At 39.5% G+C, this 14893-nt stretch overlaps 1 protein-coding gene across 1 annotated transcript in view; it reads left to right on the forward strand.

Moving 5' to 3' along the window:
• The window catches only part of LOC133531144 (probable ATP-dependent RNA helicase DHX35), an 87977-nt gene extending 80213 nt beyond the window's left edge, over positions 1-7764 (forward strand). The window contains exons 13-17 of the mRNA XM_061869271.1: positions 578-705; positions 3183-3329; positions 4347-4437; positions 6243-6393; positions 7634-7764. Of these exons, the coding sequence (XP_061725255.1) occupies positions 578-705; positions 3183-3329; positions 4347-4437; positions 6243-6393; positions 7634-7748 (632 nt within the window). The 3' untranslated portion in view covers positions 7749-7764. The remainder of the gene's footprint in view (positions 1-577; positions 706-3182; positions 3330-4346; positions 4438-6242; positions 6394-7633) is intronic.
• The last annotated feature ends 7129 nt before the right edge of the window (positions 7765-14893 follow it).

A 14893-nucleotide genomic window follows, 5' to 3' on the forward strand; every position in this document is an offset into this window, starting at 1 on the left:
AGCGCAATTCACTCCGTCATTAACGCCTAGGTTCTTAGCTTCTCTAGCGCTACTCTGGAGAGATTTGGAACTATTATTTATAGCTGACAGCTGGACACTTTTGCAACAGTTCTACCATAAGAGATGCCACTCCTCTTAATTCCACACTCCATAGTAACGAATCCAGATCGAATTCTTTTTTTTATACAACGTCGGTTGCAAACAAGAATATGGCCCGCCTGATGGTAAGCAGTCTCCGAAGACTATGGATTCCTGCAACTCCAGAGGAGTTACATGCGCGTTGCCGACTCTTAACACTCCGCACCCTTGTTGAGTTCTGGCAACCTTACTCACCGTTTGGCTGCGGTCTGTAAGGTGGAGGTACTTCCCCAGTTGGGCTCTGCTCTAGATCTGGAATGACATCCGCTGGCTGTGCCCTACCACACAGAGCGAGATGACATTCACAGTGCCCACTGCCCACACCTCTCTTTTAGACGTAGTTTAATGATATACCTGGGTCTATTCATAACTTGTTGTTAAAATCAGCATACGCTTGATAATCAAATCACTGAAAATGTTTCTTTATTAATCTTTTCAGGGGAATATGGTTGCGTGGAAGAGGCATTGTCGATCGCCTGCATGCTTCAAGTAGAGGGCGTTTTCACGAAGAGCGCGTCGGGGAAGGACAACATTGCCGCTAGGATGTCGAGAAGAAATAACTTTGAGGTGTGTATTATCAAAGATAATTTGAAATAGAGGTTGTCAAAGTAAATTTTGTAGCCACAGTAAATTTACTGCCATCCCTGCCCTGTCTATGAAGCCGATAGTCCCGGGTTCATATGCTGGTAAGGGTATTTATTCGTGTGATGAGCATGGATATTTGTTCCTGAGTCATGGGTGTTTTCTATGTATTTAAGTATTTATAAATATTTATATATTATATATATCGTTGTCTAAGTACCCTCAACACAAGCCTTATTGAGCTTACTGTGGGACTTAGTCAATTTGTGTAATAATGTCCGTTTAATATTTATTTATTTATCTTTCGACACACGATTAAAACTTTTAGAACACCATTTGACTTTGGTTCATTATTTCATTGATATGTGTTTTGTTAAATATCTAAAAGTGGCGCCATCTACACGATGATAAGCCAAAGGTATGGCGGCATCTTTTCGAGTGATGGATGTGGTATTATTTAATTTAAACCATATTATTTAAAGTTGTACACTATACTTTTTAGGTTCCAGTATTTTATGCTCAGAATCGAGAACTTTATCGATCTTAATAGGAAAAAAACTTGTCACAAAATTTCCATACCTTTGCGTTCTTAACATTCAGTTACCATGCATCACACAAAGTATGGAAGGTATTTTTTTTTTTTTTTTTTACCTAGAATATTTGAGAAAAAAATCTAATCATAGATAGCGCACTTCACTCCGTCAATAGCGCCTAGGTTCTTAGCTACTCTAGCGCTACTCTGGAGAGATTTGGAACTATTATTTATAGCTGACAGCTGGACACTTGCAACAATTCTGCCTAAGGAGTTCCTGTTCCTTGCCTCTTCCTTCCATAATAGTCTATAAAAATGGTAAGTACCAAATGTAAATACCAAAAAGTGGCGCCATCGCTCGCGCATCGTGTTTGGCCTTTGATCTATTAGATGGCGCCACTTATTGATATTTAACAAATTTAACATATATCAGTGAAAGAATAAGGATCAAAGTCAAATGGCGTTTTAAAAGTTTTAATCATGTGTCGACAGATGACAGTAAATTTACTGTGGCTACAAAGTTTCCTTTCACAATGTACCTCTATTTCACATTTTTACCACAACCTCCTAAGAGCAGTTGTGTTGTTTTTGAATTTGGAACTCTTAGTTTATATATTATTATATATTCGACGACCGGTCTGGCCTAGTGGGTAGTGACCCTGCCTATGAAGCCGATGGTCCCGGGTTCAAATCCTGGTAAGGGCATTTATTCGTGTGATGAGCATGGATATTTGTTCCTGAGTCATGGGTGTTTTCTATGTATTTAAGTATTTATAAATATGTATATATTATATATATCGTTGTCTAAGTACCCTCAACACAAGCCTTATTGAGCTTACTGTGGGACTTAGTCAATTTGTGTAATAATGTCCTATTATATTATATGTCCTATTATATATATATATAAAAAATCTTGATATAGGCATTGCACTAGTCTCCGCCCATGCTCTAGTTCTAGTTTGACGTAGTGGCGAATAATATGTATTTCATTTTCAATTTTTCGTTTCCATACATTCATAATTTTTTATTACGTTACTATGTCGAACATTTAAAGGGCCATATGTACTGTAAAACGTTGTACGATACATGTGCGAATAGGTAATTCGCAACTCGTGTCGATTTAAAACACTCCCTTCGGTCGTGTTTTAATATATCGCCACTCGTTTCGAATTTCCTATTTCTCGCACTTGTATCGTAATGTACTATTACAGTACATATGGTGCTACTTTACCGCACTAGTGCGAAAATTAGCATATTAATGTACTATTATCCTATAGTATATACCGGGTGTTTCCTGTAACACGAGCAAATAATTAAAGCATATTTAAAATTGTACTCCTAAAACGATATAACTTTTGATTAGCAACTTTAAAAAATAATGAAATCTTTAGATTTTAACTTTTTCATACAAATTTAATATTATTTTCAATGTACGCTGACATCACTGTGTTTGACGTTGCGTGTGCGTGTCACGCCTTAAACATACATTGCGTCTTAGAATTAGCTTTAATGTGTAATAAAAATCAAAAAGTCTTGTAATGAACTTTGACCACGATTAGGTTTCAAGGTCTGATGATGAAGCCGGAAGATAGGCACTAGCTGGCATTCCATGATGGAATATCGTATCATAGTCGTGTTTGCACTTGTGAGAACGGTCACGTAATAGACTTTGAACATGAAAGCGTTTTTTTCTAGTGTTTTTTAACCTATTAATTTATTTTGTTGATCGATTTAAATAAGGTTGCCAGAGCTCAACGAGGGGGGGCGGGTTTAGGGTCGGCAACGCGCATGTACCTCCTCTGGAGTTGCAGGCGTACATTGGCTACGGAGACTGCTTACCATCAGGCGCGCCGTATGCTTGTTTGCCACCGACGTAGTAATAAAAAAAAATTGCTTTTTTCATTGATCGGTTTTTTGTCTCCTATTTTAGGTAGCAGAAGGCGATATAATAATGTATCTAAACGTATTCGATTCATACATGAAAGTGAAGAACTCGACACAAGACGCGAAACGATCGAAAAAGGCGTGCAGAGAGTGGTGTCAGAAGATGTATGTCAACCATCGCGTTATGGAGAAGGTCAGATAAACATTACGCCTTTGTTACGGCCCGATTCGAAGAATAATTAAGAAAAGTTTAAGATCTTGCATAGATCTTTAAAAAATCGATAGCTAAACGACATGTCAAAGTTGACGTTTAGTCAAAGTGACATTGGTTGCCCGAATCGAACTGCTTCTGCCAATTATACGACATGCAAACGATATATAAATGAGAATTTATTTAAACCAGAACTTATCGTTATCGTATCTCATTCTTTTAATCGGGCCGTCAGTCGGTCGGTTTCACTCGGTCACAATGCTTACAGCTCATTTCGCTCATTCGCCACGGCTCATGGGAGCCTGGGGTCCGCTTGACAACTAATCCCAAGATTTGGCGCAGGCACTAGTTTTACGAAAGCGACTGCCATCTGACCTTCCAACCCAGAGGGTAAACTTGACCTTGTTGGGATTAGTCCGGTTTCCTCACGATGTTTTCCTTCACCGAAAAGCGACTGGTAAATATCAAATAATATTTCGTACATAATAAGTACATATGTAAGTTGGGTAACAATGCAATATTACGGTACCATCGAGCTGATCTGATGATGGACACAGGAGGTAGCCATAGGAACTCTGTGATGAAACAACGCAACTGTGTTTAAGTTTTTTAGAATTGTCTTGATGAGAATTAGTTACCTGTTGATAAAAACTTGTATTATAAAATAAAACAAAAAACAAAATTAATAAATTTTGAAAAAAACCCACCTCGGTTAAAACGTAGGTGAAAAAGGATGCACAAATAAATGTTTACTGCAGCGCCCTCTGGTGAGTTGTCACCGTAACACCTATCTAAGAACATGCACCAATCAAACCCGAACCTATTACTGAAAACCGCATCAAAATCGGACTAGTAGTTTTTAAGATAAATGGCAACATTGGTTTGCACAAACATCCTCTAACCCCAAACGCATATACCGTCTCCGTTCCGTCGTGGGTAAAAATGATTTTTTTGTCAATAAACCTATTAATATTCTACTGTGTATATATGTATTTTCAGGCGTGCGATATTAGAGACAGCTTAGAAAAACTAGTCAAGAGAAAGTTTGGAATTGAAAATAAAACGTTCGAGGGACCAGATTTAGGAACAGGTGTGTATTTTTTGATTATTTTAGATTACAGTAATATACTATACGTACTGTGCGGTTTAAGAGGAATTTCCTCCCGCGGGCGCTCCGGCTGTGGAACGAGCTTTCTGCCGAGGTTTTCCCGAGGGGCTACAGTATGGGGTTCTTCAAAAAAGGAGTGTCCAGGTTTTTAAAAGGTCGGCAACGCGCATGTAACACCTCTGGAGTTGCAGGCGTCCATAGGCTACGGGGACTGCTTACCATCAGACGGGCCGTATGCTTGTTTGCCACCGATGTGGTATAAAAAAAAATACTGAACTACTGTAAAATACCAAAGAAAACTTGAAATAGTGACGGATTGTCAAAGAAAATTTTGTAGCCACAGTAAATTTACGAGTACTCTTTCGACACATGATTAAAACTATTAGAACGCCATTTGACTTTGGTCCTTATTTTTTCCCTGATATGTATTAAATTTGTTAAATATCAGGAAAGTGGCGTTAATCATGTGTCGAAAGATGGCAGTAAATTTACTGTGACTACAAAGTTTTCTTTGACAATCCACCTCTATTTCAAATTCTCTTTGAAAACACGTAGTTAAATATATTTGATTTGTGCAGTTACACGTACAGGAAGTTGCAGAGATAACTGTCCCCCCACCCCTGCAAACAAGTTTCTATGCAGGGGGTTCAGTTATATCTGCAGCTTACCTACTATACATAAAAAAAACACTATAAAATAAATGAATTATTACTCAGGTAATAAAAACAGAAAAATAAAAATAAAATTATAAGTTATGAGGCACAAATCCTTTTGGAACAAGTTCATATAAAAATTTCAATATTTTGATGACAGCGTTAATTGGCTACTTGACAGTATTTTGTAAATAACGTCAAACGATTTTGATTTTCCTGAGGATCAAATGTCTATATAGGACTCATGGCATTTAAGTAACACAAAGGTCAGAAATGAGGGTTAAAGTCTGACGCTCGCACTCGCCGATTGAAACGCCTCTAACAAAATGATATTGTAATGTGACGTCACATTACATTAGTCAGTCCTAAATGAATGATTACGAAATTTTTTATTTTGACCCTGAAAAACAATAAATAATTTTTATTTTTATTTCTATTTCAAATTGCGTTTATGTATATAGTTGTCATACAATTTATTTTCCAATAAAATGTAAGGAATCGAATGGTACCATTTTATATTTTCTTTTTGAAAGTAAAAAAAAAAAAATTTTTTTGAGTCTTTGGAGCCTTGTATTTTTTATAATATCAATATGTCTTTTTAAATTCCACTTTTTTTTATAATGGATGATTCATTTTCTATCCATTTAGCTAAATTTTGTTTTAATATTCAACATGTGCCAAGTACCCAATAGTTTAAGATTCATAATTGAAACTCCACATTTAACAAGAGTACATACACTATTAAATCTTGTTTTAAGATCATTATTTGAAGCTTTCCAAAGGATTATTAAATTTTGAAAGTCAAAAGTTTGTTTCTAACTATCACGCCACGACTTAATATATATTTAAAAAAAAAAATCCTCGACCATACCTTTCTCGCAACTTATAATTATTTTACAGTACATATGGGGCTACTTTATAGCACTAGTGCGAGAAGTAGCATATTACGTTACTGTGTCGAACATTTAAAGGGCCATATGTACTGTAAAACGTTGTACGATACATGTGCGAATAGGTAATTCGCAACTCGTGTCGATTTAAAACACTCCCTTCGGTCGTGTTTTAATTTATCGCCACTCGTTTCGAATTTCCTATTTTTCGCACTTGTATCGTAATGTACTATTTCCTTTCCAGCGAAATGTCAAAGAATAATGAAATGTGTCCTGTCCGGATTCTTCCCTCAAGCGGCGCATCTTAGCACAGACTCCACGTACAGCGGCGTCAGAGGCGCCGCGCTACACGTCAGCCCGGACAGCTGCCTGTTCAGAGTGCAGCAGCCGTCGTGGTGAGTGCTGTGTCCGTACTGACGTATACTTTCATACAAACACGTTTGCCAAATATAGCGCTAGATGGCGCTGTACCGGGCGCGGCGATTTCTACATCGCGCTAACGAAAGTTTTAAGAGATCCATCCTATTATTCTGTATAAGAAATGATACTTCATTGAATAGAATCTAGAACCTCTAATAAAATACATATGATGTTACTTACTTTACCGCACTAGTGCGAAAATTTGCATATTACGTTACTGTGTCGAACATTTACATGTACGGTAAAACATTGTAGCATTGTACGATGCATGTGCGAATAGGTAATTCGCAACTCGTGTCGATTTAAAACACTCCCTTCTGTCGTATTTTAATTTATCCCCACTGGTTGCGACTTTCCTCTTTTTCGCACTTGTATCGTAATGTACTATTCCTGTAAAATTGGAGGAGGGCGGAATGGTTTTTTTTTTCACTGAATAAAAAGAAAAAAAATTGCCCCCTCTTTATATTGGGCATTTTCATAGTTGATTAAAAAAATACTTTCAAAGTGTCTGGGTTAGCGTTGTTCATTCATAACTATTCCAAAGATATTTAGCGATGTGACAGACAGACAGACAAACAGATGGACGGACAGAGTCGCACCATAAGAGTTCCTTTTGTACCTTTTTGGTACGGAACCCTAAAAAGGACAAAAAATACCACCGTTTCTAACCCTACACTACAGCCCCGCGAAGATACCAGCAGAAGAAACTGGACGGGACTCATTTTTCTGAATAATTATTCGTAACTAGTCCTTTCAGAAATACATGGGTTTCGAAGGGTTACAGAAAAATACAGTCGGCGAAAAAGTTTGAACCAAAAACGGTTGTCTGTAAAGTCGGTTTACTGACGATAGTTGAACATGACAACGTCATAAGAAAATACTGATGGAATGGTGTCATTATTCAAAAGAAAAATTTAATGTTATTTGTTTGATAGATATTTTGTATGGATATAGAGGAGGTAAATGGAAATCACAATTGAATTGATCAAGTTACATTTATTTGTACGCATAAATACAATTGCTGCCGAACGCGGAGGCCGATTGTGCCTCTTTGTCGCTCGTTGCGCGCTCTCGCTTGCACTTCAAGCCTTAAATGGAACGCCTCAGAGCGAGGTAACGCCGCATGACTCATGTTTTTTCGTGCGTGCGGCTCCATCGAATTGTAAGACGTTGTCACGTCAAAAATTATTTGACAGAAAACTTATTTGTTCTCAGGGTGGTGTTCGCAAGCGTCCAGAGCGCCAGCGACAAGACATACATGCGCGACATGATGACGATAAACAAAGACTGGCTGTTAGAGATAGCCCCACATTACTATAAACAAACTTAATATACTATATTATCAATATATCGTTTTATTACCCGTATTTGGGTTTTCCTGCCTCACACAGCTAAACTGTGGAATAATCTGTCGTTGAAATATAAAGCGCACCAGAAATATATGATCATTGTCAAGATGGCGCTGTTCTCATGTATAGGGTGACAGTTCAGTTTAGTATGAAAAATTTAGTTCCAATGAAATTCCGCAATATGGCGCGTGATCATATATTACTGGTCAGGCTTTAACGATGTTTGCTAATGATGACAGAAAAAAACAGAAGCTTTAATCGAAAATAATTTCTAAAAATGTTCACACGACACATCATCTTGTGTGAAAAACGACGTAATTTTTATTGTATCCGCACTAAAAATTGAAGACCAAATTATTTATAATTTTTATTCCTTCAAGTCTGACGTCAAAAAAATTCTACAAAAATACTTGGACTCAGCGCGTCCCCGTGGAGTAACCGTACTAAGTAAGGAAATTATTATGTTTTAAAATGTTATTTGAGATAGAATAATAGTATGCAAAAAAAAACGAAAAGTGCCACTTTATCTCTCTTAGCGGGGTAGAAAAGTGCCACTTTGATCTCTCTTAGCGGGGTAGAAAAGTGCCACTTTGATCCCTCATTTGATTCACTGGGCTCGAACTTCTAGTGCCAATGGCACGAAACCACTCATAGGTGATTTCAAGTAGTTTTTTCGTAAACAATAACCACATTAACCATCAACCTTTTTCTCAAACTTGTAATGAAATATTGACTTACTTCAAATTAGGTCCGAAAATACTACGTATCTGATACGATGAGTGAAGATGATGTGTAAAGGAATTTCATACAGCCTTACACACCTAGGCCTGTAAAGCAACCTTTTGTTTTTAAACCTCAAATTGTGACACAACGTCTTGGTATGCAACCATCAAATAGTAGTAGATTCGTAATTTGTTTATAGTTGTGTCCTACGAATAAAACAAATTGACTACAATTTTTGTTTAATTTCATTTCAAATTTGAGAAAAGCACTATATAAATCTCGGCGAGAAACGGGATGGCCGGCCGCGTATCCCTGCATATCCTCGCTACGCTCGACCGTCTAAATCTACTTCGCCTGCAACCCTTCGTTCCCGGCCTCTATAGTAATGTAACATAGTTAAACAATATCGCCACTTGAAATGAGCAGTAACGGTTTTGACTGACATTGTTTCAGATTATCAATATGGACGTTTTAATTGTTTAGTTCTTGTATTTTCACAATCATAATGTAGGTAGTATTTATTTTTACTACTGTAAAAACTGTATTTCAAGTTTCGTAGAATTTATATTCCAGCATCCTGTACCCCTAGTGTCAATATTTTCGACAGCGAAACGTGACGTACGCGTTTGCGTTAAGTGTCATTTTGTATGAGATTTTTGACTTTCCAAAACGTCCCGCTTGGCGCGCTGTTCAAAAACCCATACAAAATGAGACTTAACGCAAACGTCACGTTTCGCTATCGACAAAATTTACACTAGGGGTACTGTTTGCAAAACGACGTAATTTTTACGTTATCCGCTCTTAACATATTCCGTAGCCGATAACACAAAAAACACGTATGTGTTAACAAATTCATCGCATGCTACGTTCGTAGCCGATAACATGGTTTCCCGGTATGTAGCGGAAATGCTTCGAAGAGGCATAACGATAACGTGTCGAGATTAGCGCTGAATGAGTTTAAGTTCAAGCCTAACTGATTTTCATTCAAGTCTAACCTCAATAGAAAAAGGACGTAGACTGCAAAAATAATAAAGTAATTTCTTAATAACCAATACCCAGCTTACTGCTGCGGTAAGGAAACGATTAGGAGCTACTAGTTGGACGTAATATGATTTCATATTTATTTTGTTGGTTTAATTTTTCTTTAGTAAAACAAGTGTAAACAGGTTGTGAAGGCTAAGGGAATCCTCGAGGTCCCCAAATGTCAAATGGTGTAGGCATGAAAAGGGGGCCTTTAATTTATATACATACCAAATTTCATGACTGTTCCAGGGATTTCGAGGATGGTCCTAATCTATTTGTGCTAACTAATAATAGTCCTTCAAGTCTAACGTCAAAAGAAATCGGACGTAAGACTACAAAAATAATCAGTTTAATATTTATTTACAGCATACTGCTGGTACAGGGCGCGTGGTTGCTACTGCTTATATAATTTTTGTGGCGACATATCGTTACCCAGTTTACCACAGGTATAGCGACATCTAGCGGTGAATTGGAACACTGATGTAAATGGTGCTGAACGGCTCGGGGCACGAAGGATTTAAAAACTGGAGACCCCGATCTCACAGTCGGTTTGGAACCTCTCAGTCTTCGGAGAGAATTGGCTCTCTGTACCTGTTCTACAGTCTGTACAATAAGGTATGTTCTGATGTACTTTTTTTTATGGCTTTCCCCTCTTGTGAGTTTTGGCAGGAGGGATTTTGCCAATGACGACGTTTCAAGACGTACCACGCACGATAAGCATGTTCGGTGTATGATAAATTTTGGTTTGGTAAAAGGACTTATGGTAGGTACCTAAAACAAAAAACATTTTTATTGTTATGGACATCACAGACAACACAGTACATGTACAGTTTATTAGAAAAAGAGCGGGAAAGGTGACAGTTTTGACAATTAGAAGGCATACCAACATAAGGATAGATAAGAAATTGACAATAGACATAAGATGATTTTATTAGAAAATGTAGAGCCGTTAAAGTTTTATATTATTTTCTTGTATATGTTTAAGAAAAAACCCAGTGATGGGAGGATCCATGAGAACTAGAAGCGTTTGACCGCGGGGTATTATTCGGTAATACATCGTATAACGAGCGGTTAATTCTGTTGCAAGAAAAGAAAATGTGATCCGAAGTTCCTTCGTCAAGACCGCACTCGCATAAAGAGCTATCCCGCACCCTAATTTTTGCGAGGAATACAGGAGTACAGACGTGATACAATCGGAGACGGCTGAGTGTAGACGTGGCCCATTTACTAGCAGAACGAAAACGGAAGAACCACGGAAGAGACTCGCCACAAAAGTGAAGCAACCCACTAAATTCAAACGAGCAACACAGCAGCCAACACAAAAAATCCCGCCGCAAAACGACTACATATCAAATTTCAACTAAATAGATTCAGCGGTTATAGATTCCCCATATAAAATTCCAACACCCTTTTCACCCCCTTACGGGAAAAAAATTCAAATTTCTTATTTTTTGGTGTTGTTTGTGTACTAATACTATCCTACATACCAAATTTCAGCTTCCTAGGACTTCAGGAAGTACCCTAAGGGTTTTGATGATCATGAGTGAGTGAGTTAGTGGCGAAATCGGGGTTTTTTAGATATGAATAAAATCCAAAGTATGAGAGCTATGCAATTGATTTTTTTATGCTTATAAGTCCACTTTTGACATCATATCTCGAGAATTGTGTTTATCTGGTATAATCCTAACACAAGTTATGAGGTTTAAAAAAAACGACGAAGCGCTTCGAGAAAAGGTAGGTAGTGCTCCTGCGCTTCGCTTTGCTCGTCTTGGTGTCCGTCACGACAAACAAAAATGATTCACAAATAAAAATATCTTAACGAATGCCAATAGCTATAGCAAAAGCAAGCAAGCAAGTAAGCAAGTAGCTAAATTCAATGGAAGTAGTGAAATGCGACTAAAAATCACGACATTATTGAATGCACGGACCCAGCAAATTATATGATTTTTTTTTATCTGATAAGGAGACGAGCTTGTACACTTGCCTTAGGGCCTGCTTACATATTGATTAGTATTTAGTATGATTTTATACATTTGCTACTAAATGAAAAAGTACTATCTCGGACGATCGATATTCGAAATGCCATTGAAAACATTAAAAATACCTCCTGTTGTCTGGAAGAGATCGCTTTTTAGCGATAAGACCACCTGTTGTTTACCTCTTCTTTATGTGTTGTATTATTTGTACTGTTTCTGTATTGAGGTGTGCAATAAAGTATATTTGTATTGTATTGTAGTATATTACTATAGAGGCCGAGAAACGTAGGGTTGCAGGCCAAGTAGATATATACGGATAGAGATACGTGGCCGGCAACCCCATTTCTCGCCGAGATATGTATAGTGCTTTTCTCATACTTGCAATTAAAAGAAAAAAAATGTAGTCAATTTGTTTTGTGGCGACCTACTCGGCTCGCCACTCTACCAGCGGTGTACAACCTTACGCGCGTAAGTCCGCGCGCCTGCGCGATGCGCCACCGCCGTTGCTTAGCAACGAATATGCACAACAGATCACCGTACCAAGCTGATGGTAGAAGCTAGTTGATGGTTGGATGCCAAGACGTTGTGTCACAATTTGACGTTAAAAAACAAAGTTGCTTTACAGTCCTAGGTGTATGATATTCCTTGACATATCATCTTTACTCATCGCACCTGATATGTAGTATTTCCGGACCTAATTTGACGTAAGTCATGTCATCATTTCATAGCAAGTTTGAGAAAAAAATATATTCTATAATCCAGGGAAGAAAATGGAGACTACTTTCGTATGGAGATGAGGTCTTCCCCTTTCCTCTGGTTTTTCTAACCAATGTTTTCAATTGTTTTCATCACACTTGCTCGAAAAAGATCTTATTTCATGCAGGTATACTGATGGCCAAAGGCCTATTTTGTTCCCGCGGAGTTATGGATTGTGAAAAAAAAGCTATAACTCCCTAGGGAGTTATAGCTTTTTAAATTATGTCACTTATTCATACAAACCAAGTAGCATAAATGAGTTTTACGTTTAAAATACTGACGTTTATAATAAGATATTTTTGTTTATGTTTAAAAATAAATAATTTGATTAATTTAACAGCTGTTTAAAATATTTTTACATAATTTTCAATCGTGGCTGAATGTCAAGAAATTACAAAATGGCGGTCGAATGTTTGATATGTCACCGTATTTAACAATTATTTCGCTTAAAATTTAGTTTTTTCTTAGCAAGTGTGATGAAAAACATTGTGTGTATACATAACATTGCTTCCTTGGCGCTAGCTAGCCGTGCGCTCGCATTACCAGTGCAAGCGAGGTCTTCGAATACGTATCTTTGTTTCGGATCGCAGTGTCACAAGTTAAGCTGGTTTGAGAGCGTTTAGTCGCCTACCTTAGACGCACCAATAGAGATCAGACAGCTATTCTGTTAGAATTCTGTATTAGTTCATAATGAATCTTATTCCGTGCTCAATAGAGTAGTAATTCAATAAACGCTACCTATGCGGCTTGACCATTTTTTCATAGTGGCACGCGCCTTTGCGGTTTTTAAACAATAGATAAGACGATAATCCGTAGAAGCTCACGGAGAAAAATAGAAACTATAACTCCGGGGGTAAGAATATTGCAAACTCGGGTCGTACCACCCTCGTATACAAAATTACACTTATCCCCTCGTTTCATAATGTACTATAATAATGATGTGTGTGAAATATATCTGTGTTACAGTCGCCATCAGATATATCGGAGTGGCTAAGGTGCTCACAAATATCTGAACACATCTCTATTATTAAGACATTAGAGTGCATGTTCAGATATTTTTGAACACCTCTCCAGTGATTTTGATAGCACAGACTGTACAAGTGTTATTTCAAACGTCATAATTTTATTGGTAATTATATATAATTATTTAACGATATTTAACAAATTTAAGCACCTTGTTATCCAAATTCTTCGCTAGATGTCGCTATACTGACTAGAAACTAGCGAACGACTTATTACCACTGAATGTACTACAAGATTATTATAAATATAGTCATATGTAACTGCGTCGACAATTCCAGCGCACACAATGTCCCACCATGAAGTCCCAGCTGAACTCTCTCGCCGAGAAGATCTCGCAAAGCCTCGCGGCTTACACCGAGGACTCTTGGCTCGAGTACATCGAGTCAGCTGGTGAGGACTGGAACGACATCCATCGTCTGTGCCGCAGAGTAACAGGAAGACCAGCACCCATCCGCCCTCTTTTCGCCAGTGACGGTACCCCACGTTACTGCGCAGAAGATCGAGCGGAGATTTTCGCTGACCACCTGGAGACGCAGTTCAGACCGAATCCGTCCGACGACACCGAGCACGAAGCAGCTGTAAAGCAGCACCTGGCGGACTACTTCGCCACGTCCATTGCTCCAGACGAAGATCCCATCATCCTCACACCGGGCCAAGTCCAGAGGATGATAAGACGCACCCCGCTGAAGAAGGCACCCGGCCCCGACCGCATACCGAACGAGGCGCTGCGCCACCTGCCCCCGCGAGCCATCGCGACGTTGGCGCGGCTCTTCACCGGAGTCCTGCGGACCGGCCACTTCCCGCGCCCCTGGAAGCAGGGTCGCGTCATCATGATTCCCAAGCCCGGGAAGAATATTCTTCGTCCTGAGAGCTATCGACCCATCACGCTGCTGCCTACTATCTCGAAAGTTTTCGAGAAGCTGCTTCTGCCTCACCTGACGCCCCACATTCAGCCACGCGACGAACAGTTCGGCTTCCGCCCGGAACACTCGACGACGCTCCAGCTTGCCCGCGTGCTGCACCTTGCTGCAGCAGCTTACAACAAGAGGGAGCACACGGTCGCTGTTCTTCTGGACATGGAGAAGGCGTTCGATCGCGTATGGCACCCCGGCCTCCTCTACAAGCTGTCCACGTCTACTACTCCGCGTCGAGTAGTCAAGACTGTGGCCACCTTCCTGGAAGACCGCCGCTTCCACGTGGCGGTAGAAGACGCCGTATCATCCGACCGCACCATCTTTGCCGGAGTGCCCCAAGGGAGCTGCCTCTCGCCCGTGTGTTATGGGCGCTACACCGATGACATCCCGGTCAGCGAGGGCGTTACGCTCGCGCTATATGCCGACGACGCTGCCTACATCACGTCATCCATCCGCCTATCACACGCAGCGCACAAAGCCCAGTGCGCCCTAGAGGCTCTCCCTCCATGGCTGAAGAAGTGGAGACTCAGTCAACGTGTCGAAGACCCAGGCGATTGCTATATCCCGTAAGGTGCTGATGCCGCCGCGTCTCACACTCCTGGGGCAGGCCATCGAGTGGTCCCCGATGGTGAAATACCTGGGGGTGACCATAGACCGCCACCTCACCATGGCCCCTCACGTCAAGAACGTGATCGCCCAGACGCGTGCCGC

The sequence above is a fragment of the Cydia pomonella genome, chromosome 24, assembly GCF_033807575.1.
Source record: "Cydia pomonella isolate Wapato2018A chromosome 24, ilCydPomo1, whole genome shotgun sequence".
NCBI classification, from domain to species: Eukaryota; Metazoa; Arthropoda; class Insecta; order Lepidoptera; family Tortricidae; genus Cydia; species Cydia pomonella.